This window comes from Alligator sinensis, unplaced genomic scaffold (assembly GCF_000455745.1).
Source record: "Alligator sinensis unplaced genomic scaffold, ASM45574v1 scaffold189_1, whole genome shotgun sequence".
In the NCBI taxonomy this organism is placed as follows: Eukaryota; Metazoa; Chordata; order Crocodylia; family Alligatoridae; genus Alligator; species Alligator sinensis.
Window position 1 is genome coordinate 381,200 of NW_005843009.1, and position 8,652 is coordinate 389,851.

At 45.7% G+C, this 8,652-nt stretch overlaps 1 protein-coding gene across 4 annotated transcripts in view; it reads right to left on the reverse strand.

The window, feature by feature from the left end:
- Positions 1–8,652, reverse strand: part of SPPL2B (signal peptide peptidase like 2B) — a 126,127-nt gene that overhangs the window by 81,651 nt on the left and 35,824 nt on the right. For 3 of the 4 annotated variants that reach the window (XM_025193056.1, XM_025193055.1, XM_025193058.1), the window contains exon 3: positions 2,156–2,245. The exons of the other annotated variant lie outside the window; for it this stretch is intronic. In XM_025193056.1, the coding sequence (XP_025048841.1) occupies positions 2,156–2,245 (90 nt within the window). The remainder of the gene's footprint in view (positions 1–2,155; positions 2,246–8,652) is intronic. 4 annotated transcript variants of the gene reach the window in all.

Below are 8,652 nucleotides of genomic sequence, written 5' to 3' on the forward strand. Positions count from 1 at the left end.
TTCAGGGAGGTCTGAGAAGGTGGCAATAGGCAAGTGCTCATTGACCCCCCACAACCTTCTCTGGAAGATCCCCCAGGACTTCATCTTGCTGCCTCTCCTGTTCAACATGCATCTCAGGCTGCTGGATGAGATTGTGCAGAGGCCTGGAGTGAGTTGTCATTAGTATGCTTGTAACACCCATCTCTCTCTCATCTGATCTGGACCTCACAAGTCTCAGTCTTTTTCCAGCACATTTGGGGATTGGAAGTGGCTGAAGCAGTTGAAGCTGAAACCAGACAGATTGCAGTGGGCAGAACACCTGACTTGGGGAGACTGGGACACCTATATTGATGGGATTCAGCCTCCACTTGTACCTTTCACTAACTCCATCTGCTGAGAAGGCTGTAACCCTTTCTTACAAATTTGGATCTGGCCACCATTATCTATGCCTTCATAACCTCATTGCTAGTCTACTGCAATACACTCTTCCCTTGAAGACCCTCTAGAAGCTGCAACTGATGCAGAACACAGTAGCACATGTTCTGACAGGAATGGTCCCCAGGAGCCCATATCTCCAGTATTCCTCAGTCCGTACTGGCTTCCAACAGTTTTCCAGATGCACAGCAAGGTTTTGACCTATAAGGACCTGTTTCCTTATGCCCTATTGCAATCCCTATGGTCAACCAGGAGCAATCTCTGGCAAGCACCATCAATGAAACAAGTCTGGGTGGCAAAAACGCATGGGAGGGCATTCTCAATAGTTGTTCCTCAGCCTTAGAAGACCCACCCCGCTTTCAGGCTCTCTAGAGCCCAAGCACAGAAATCTTTTGGAAATGCTGTAAGACTTTCCCTATTTTGGTAGGCAATTAGCAAGTAAGATTAAACTGGAATATTGGAGGAAGGGAGGGGAATGTTTTATATTTTTAATATTCTACTTGATTGTGTATGTTATTCTGTTCTCGTCTGTCTTTTGTTTGATAAACTATTTTATTACTTTAAGCTATCCTGAGCCTTTGTTGGCAAGGGTGGCACAAACAAACAGTCTGGAGATCACGTAATGGAAAGGTATGAAGTAGAGACCTGGATTTATATATCAAATACAATAGCACTATAAATCAATCAATGGGATGCAGCTGTGAAACGGGCAAATACAATCCTAGGGTGTATCAGACAAAGTATTTCTAGTAGAAACAGGGAGGTATTCATAACATTGTAGAAGGAACTGATATAAAATCGCAGCTGGAATAATACTGTATGCAATTCCAGTCCCTCAAGTTCAAGAAAAATGAATTAAAAGTGAACAGATGTAAAAGAGGATTGTCAGGACGACTGGGGGAAATGGAGAATGAGAGGATATTAGAACAGCATAGTTATTTTAGTCTGGCAACACAAAGGCTGAAGGTGGATATGAATGCTGTCCATAAATATATTCAGGAGGGTAAACACTCAGGAGGAGAAGAGAAGAGCTTTTTAAGCTGGAGAGAAATGTGGCATTAAGAAACATGGGTATAAAACTGACCATGAATTAATTTAGGCTAGAAAGGAGAAGAAGATTCCTAACCATAAAGGACAGTAGCATTCTGCAATAGTGTTCCACTTGTGAAGGAAGCCTGACCACCAGATTATGAAAAGAAGAATCTGATGTGCTGTCTGTGAGAGGGGCTGTCGGGATCATCCAAGAGATCTTTTCTAGCTCTATGTTCTCCATAAATTCAAGACAGAAAAGACAGAGAACCTGTTTGCCAATATGTAGAAAAGTATTTTTTTCCCCAATTGACAAGACATGAGACCCAAAAATACCCTGAGTTCTGGTTAATTCACTTTTATTGAACAATTTGCAGACTCAAGTCTTACTAAAAATATTTAGCAGAAAAGTGCTACATGTACTTATTTACATGTTTATGTTAAATACCATAATTGGGTTGGTCTAATAAAAGGTATCAAATTCACCCAAGGAACCGTGTCTGTTAAATACCATGGCATTTTGAATCGCGTTATCTCAGTGCCAACTGGATTTCATAGTGAAGATATCTTGGAAACTGCATTTTGGTGGATGCTCAAAACTAAAATGTACAATTCACTTCTTCAGAAAAGCAATTATTTCAACATCTACTTCCGAGATGCATTGCAAACACACCGCTGCACTATTATAGAAAATGTTCTATGGTGAATTTACCTTGCCAATATCTAACATGTCATTGTAGCTGAGAAGAGCCACAGGAATATCAATCTCTTCATACTGACTCCGATTACCTCCTGGAGGAACCTGAAAGTCAGAAACAACTGGGTAAGAACAGAATCTCTAACTGGATTTTTTTTAATGGAGGATTAAAGGCTTGAGCTCCATTTCCAACATTTGGAAGAGATTCTGAAAATAACAAGACATAGCAGTCTTCTGACATTATTACTGAAAGGGAAAAATAACCAAACACATTAATTGGGGGGGGGGGGGGGGGGGGGGGGGGGGAGACAAATTACATGCTGAGGCTTAAAAGCATAATGAAACTGAGTAGATAGATGATGCACAGTGATATTACAGCATAATTTAGACCTCTCTGTATCAGAAACAACCCAGATAAATCATGGATAACTCTGATATGGAAAACAACAACTTATTTTAGGTTACACATCTGCCTTCTGCCCCAACAGGATTAATTAGCTCCACATTAACACAGTGCTTAGTGTCCCCATGAGGCAGCCACTCCAGGTCCCCATCACAATTCTACAGCTCTGGGATCATGAGCACAATAGATGTGACCTGCCTTTTATAGATTAGGTTTGCAAGTAAGCCGTTGCCATTTTGTGGGAGACTACAATCCTTCCAATTTGGCTTTTCCAAACAGATTCACTCAGTTCTCAATTTCCTCTCCATTGCCGGGGAGAGGGAAACCAAGGAATCTGCAGAGGTGGCAATGTGAGGTTGCCATCTGATGTTTAGTGAGTGACAAAGGCCAAGGTTCGAAAGTCCCAATACAAGAGGGAGCAGGATACTAATCAGTTTTCAGGCACCAGGTGGACAACATGATCTTACTATAAAAGACCTGTCGCAGATCCTGACCTGAAACACCTCTATCAAGCTGTGCTTTGTTGCCACCCAAGGGGCAGATCCTAGGCAATCTGAGAGCGGCAATGGGGGAAGGAAGAGGAGAACCATAATCAGCCCCGGAATAGGCTCTTAAACAGGCCCAACCAGAGTCCCAGAATGAAAGGTTTGGAGGATCCAAACCTGCACTCTCTCAGCACCATGGCCTGAGTGAAGGGGAGAGGCTGAAGCATCGGGCTCAGAGTGTAGTAATCAATGGCTCAATGTCTAGTTGGCAGCCAGGATCAAGTGGAGTGTCCCAGGGATTGGTCCTGGGACCAATTTTGTTCAATATCTTCATCAGTGACCTGGAAGATGGCATAGAGTACACCCTCAGCAAGTCTGCAGATGACACCATGCTGGGGGGAGTAGTAGGTACACTGGAGGGTAGGGTTAGGGTTCAGAGTGAGCTAGACAAATTGGAGGATTGGGCAAAAAGGAATCTCATGAGGTTCAACAAGGACAAGTGCAAAGTCCTGCCCTTAGGATGGAACAACTCCATGAACCGGTACACACTGGGGGCTGGCTAGCTGGGCAGCAGCTGCAAAAAAGGCCCTAGGGGTTACAGTGGACAATAAGCTAAATAGGAGCCAGCAATGTGCCCTTGTTACAAAGGCTAATGCCATACTGGGCTGCATTGGCAGGTGTGTTGCCAGCAGGTCAAGGGAAGTGATTCTGAGGTCCCTTCCAACCCTAATTTTTTATGATTTTATGACTCCTGCATGCCCAGCTACAGAATCTATTGATGAATGGCAATTTATCAAAACTACAGCATCTTCTCTAAAATGCCACCCAGTTCTCCACCCATCCCCAAACACTGCTTGCACCCACTATGCATCCAAGGTGATGGCAACCCTTGTTGGCAGGCATTCCCAGCCAGGGGTGGGGGGGGAAATGAGTTTCCTCATCTTACCGTTCTGTGTCAAAATGGCACTGACAGGGTGTGCAGTGTGCAAGTCCATTGCCAGTAAACATTTCTAATTAGGGGAGCTGCAAGTGAAAACATTCAGGCCCCATGTCTGAGAGTAGTTATAGATTGGGGGGGGGGAGGGAGGAGAGGTGGTGAGGTGAGTTCACAACTAGTCTTCACCTGGTTCACCCTTCAAAACTAGTCTTCACCTTTTTATGGCCACTACTGGTGATCCTGAAAACAAGAATTTGCCTGACCTCCATGGCTGCTACTGTGGTCAGTATTGTGGAACTTTCAAAGGAAATTTTCCTGGAACCCTGCTTGAAGGCCTGGGCCTGGGTAAAACCTGTTAGCATCTTACAGCTTTCAGCTTCTTTATGGCACTAGAGACAAATTTAACCATTACCTTTCTGGTCCTTTGCTTTGGGACATTCAGAGTTTGTGAAGTTTCAAAAACCATTTATACCTCCTGTGCATCAGGTATCCAGGTTGTAGCCGTATTGATCTACAGAAAAAGGCAATCAGGACTTGTAGTAGAGATGATAACTTTTATTAGAGCAACAAGATTTTTGCAAATAAATGTCTTCAATTGCAAGCTTTTGGACACAAACACCCTTCATCAGGCACTGGAGAAAAGACTGTACAAGTTCTCCTGGGTAGAAAATAAAGTTCATATGTCATAGGATTTCACAGAGGAGTCAACAGATGGAAAACTCCTCTGGGCAGTCTGCTCAGAGGAGTCTTCTGAACTGACTGCCCAGCAGAGTTTTCCATCCAGCAGAACTTTTACAATCTTTTCTCTAATGCCTGATGAAGGGTGTTTGTGCCCGAAAGCTTGCAATTAAATAATTTTTTTTTGGAAAAAATCTCATTGGTCTAATAAAAGATATCTCTACTACGAGTCCTGCTTGCCATTTATACCTCCCAGCTTTCAGTTTATGCATAGTTGTTGTTGTGGGGCTTACATTTCATTTAAGAAGCCTTTTCTTTTTTTGACTATGCATAAGGAGGCCATCCCCTCCCACTGACCTCTCAACCCCCTCCCCCCTTCCCACCTGCAAAGGAAGCCAATGAGCTAGGAGGGAAAGAAAACTAACTAGCAGGATTGCACTGTACTTCCTCTATACCAGTGTTTCACAACCTGTGGGTCGCGACCCATAAGTGGGTCACAAGAACATATGAAAGGGTCACGAACAAACGTTAAAAATGGATCAACAAACTTTAAAAATAGATTCTCCTTTAGAGGAGAAAAACATTGGGAACTATGGCTTTTCCCTTGGAGGCTGGCAAAGTTCCAGCCTGCAAAGGGCTGCTTGGGGCCCCCCATGCCCTACACACACCCCACTGCCTCACACACCCAACCCCTGCCCCACACACTGCCGAAGGTAGGACCTGGGGATGGGGGGCAGCAGGTAGGGGGTGAGGGGTACTGAGTTGGGACTGGCCATTGATGTTTATGAATGGGTCCTGGTACAAAAAAGGTTGAAAACCACTGCTCTGTACTACCCCTCCTGTTGGCTGATCTTGTATGTGAAAAAATACAGCAGCCACAATGATGATACCCCTTTCCCTATCATATTGCAACCTTTATCCCAGAGAACCTTCAAGTCTATTTTGTGATAGGGTCCTGGAAACAGACCTTCTCCTCTCACAAAAAAATGAACAGAAACACGGAGAAAATGGAGCAAAAGTTCTGTTATTCATTGCTATCACAAAAAATCTCCCTTCCCTCACCAACGTGGCAACACTTAAAGCACTAACAGAGAACCCAAGCCAGATTTTAAATGAAATATAAAGCACAAATTATTAAAATCTCCTTTCAAAGAGTGGCCATGAGTTTGTAATGCATGATGCATAAAGAATGAAAATACAGAGAGATACACCCAAGGCAAATAATATCCAATGTTTACATGTTACAGAAGCTGCAAAATTCGTACACAGGAATCTGTAGCTTGGTCCTCCAACAAGACGATATTCTGCTGTGGTTTTCTATACCAATACCGTCCCTCACCCAGAGGTAAGCACCTTGAAGAAAGCTGGCACAAAGATGTCAAAGGGACAACTGGTTTCTGGAGCTATGTGGACTTCTACAGACTGATCTGAGTGGTGAAGCAGCTAACAGTGAAGGAGCCCGAGACCTAGGCCTAGGCCATTGATGGATATTACAGTTAAGCCATGATTAACTGTTTTATCACATCCTACATAGTGACCTGGCCACATATTTAATCAGTTAATGGTGTGATAAAATAAGGAACAAGCCGCAATGTTATTGCACAAAAAGTGTAATAACTTAGTGATTGGCTCCTAACAATTTAATTGAACAGTGTCTCTAGCTTCTGGAGCACAGGGAACCCTTTCAAGACTCCCATATGTTCTAGAAGCTGGGAACACCACTCAGCTAACTGGGGCTCCCAGCTGGGGGAAATGCACTATGTGCTCCCATGGCTGGGAGCCCTGGTTAGATGACTGGAGCTTCCAAGCTGGGAAATGGAGGAAGAGAAGCTTGCTACTTGATCAAGATCGAGCTCCCCCTGCACTGGTGATACGGCACAATGGGATCTAATGTGGGATCCCATATTGTGCCTCCTGCCATGCACATGAGGCATTGCTTGAAGTGCAATTGTTGGGATCCTGCATCAGATCCCATAGTGCCTTTACTTTAAGGTATATCAGAGGTCCTAGTGGAGTACATTTAATAACCAGAGAAATCCCACCACACTCCATGCACGGTAAGCATCAGAGACCTGTGTTCATTTCTATCCTTACAAACAGTATTAAACAAAGATTTAGGAAGGAAAATGGTATAAACTTGAGAAAAAACAGTATAATCTAAGCATCCCCCCTATGACTTTGAATCACATTCTTCACCCAAGTGCACACAATTCTAGGGAATACCCCAAACCCAATTCCCCTCAATAAAGGAATTTTGTTTTTAAGCTTTGAACAGCATACATTTGGTTGACTGTGTAACCAAAATAGACAAGCCTGTTAAACAAGAGACATGTATTGTCTTTTTTGATACAGTTTTACACTGATGTCCAGGGATCTGCGTTTCCCATTTGCTGCAGAAAAATGCAAATTTTCCCCTTTAAAGGAGAAAAATGCAGGAAACTGAAGGTTTCCCCTTGCAGGCTGTCACAGTTCCAGCCCCAAGGGGCTGGAGGAGGGTGATGAGAGGCAGGGAGCACCATGTGCATGTGTGCATGCACACACACGCGCATGGCTAGCAATACAGCCCCAGGCAGCCTGGTTAAGAGCAGCTCCCACAGCTCCCTTTAGGCAAGTTGGGAGTGGAGGGGGCGGCGTAGGCCATGTGTGGGAGGTGGGAACAGGCACAACCTGTGAGGAGATTGAGGCAGCAGCTTGTGCAGAGCCCGCACAATGACGGAGGGAGTGGGGCGGGGTTGGTGGCTGGGGGCACTGCCCAGCCGGGGAAGTAGGCAGTGGCCAGGTGGAAATGCGTGGCCCGGTTGTGGAATGGGATGCCGCCACAGGCAGCTTGGCTAGGGTGGCTCCCTGCTGCTGTGCACACTCGCGGGGAGGGTTCAGGTGCCAGAGCTGACACGTTGGAGGGTAGGGTGGTAAAGTGTCTCTCCAGATTTCTGCACCCACAGCAGGGCTGCAGCCCAGCTGGACCAGCACTGGGCAGAAGCCACCTCCATGGCTGGTGCAGGAGGACAGACCAAGGCAGTGAAACTCATCGCTGCTGTAGCCGCTGCAAACCCCGAGTCAATTGTGCTACCATGGGCGCCAAAGTGAGGTGCTCTCTGCTTGCCATTGCAATAGGGGAAGCTTGTGCCTCCCCACTGCGGTGGTGGGCAGGGGGCACCTCACCATGGCAGTGTGGCTGGTGCAGATTTGTGGCAGCAGCGAGTCTCGCTGCCCCACACCACACTCCAACACTGGTTTCTGCCTGCTAGGCTGCGAAGGTGGCTCCTGTTCAGTGCCAGTTCAGCGCAGCCCTGTGCCCCACTGGGCGTAGAAATCTGGAGGGAGGTGAATATCTCCCTATGCTCCCCCCACCAACATGTCACCTATGGTTGGGTGCCTTCCCCTACACACACACTTGGGAGCTGGGGCCTGAGGGTGGTGGGCAACTGTACTGCAACAGCAGGGCTGCAGGTCAGGAATGAGAAGCACCCCAGGCTTACTGCCGTCTCCTCGGCTCCTGGCCGAGCTGAGGTGGGGCCCTGTCCTGGGGTGCTGGGATGCTTCTGCTACCAGCCATGATGCCCCGGGCAGTAGTCCTCGCTGCCCACTCTAAGGCCAGCTCTGTCTGCAAGTCATGGCTTGGAAGTGAGGGGCGCCTGCATATCAGGGCTGCTCAATGCCACAAAGCAGTGGAGGGGACAGCCACAGCTGTCCACCATATTCTGGTGAGTGGAGGGGGCAGGGGGAGCTCTGATTTTGCATGTTAAAAAAAAAAAGTCAAATGCCAAAACATATAGGTATTTAGAATTAATTTTATATGAATCTATTATAATGACCGAGGTACTGGTAAGCTTCCAAATTGCAAATGTATCAGTAAAACATTATGCTCAACCGATATTTATATAGATATAGATATATAAATAGTGGTGTTTCATTTTAATCATGAAAAAAAGTGGATTTGGGGGTTGGGTTTGTTTTTGTTTTTTAAATCAGACAATTTTGGATTTAACAGAGAAAACCAAGATTCCTG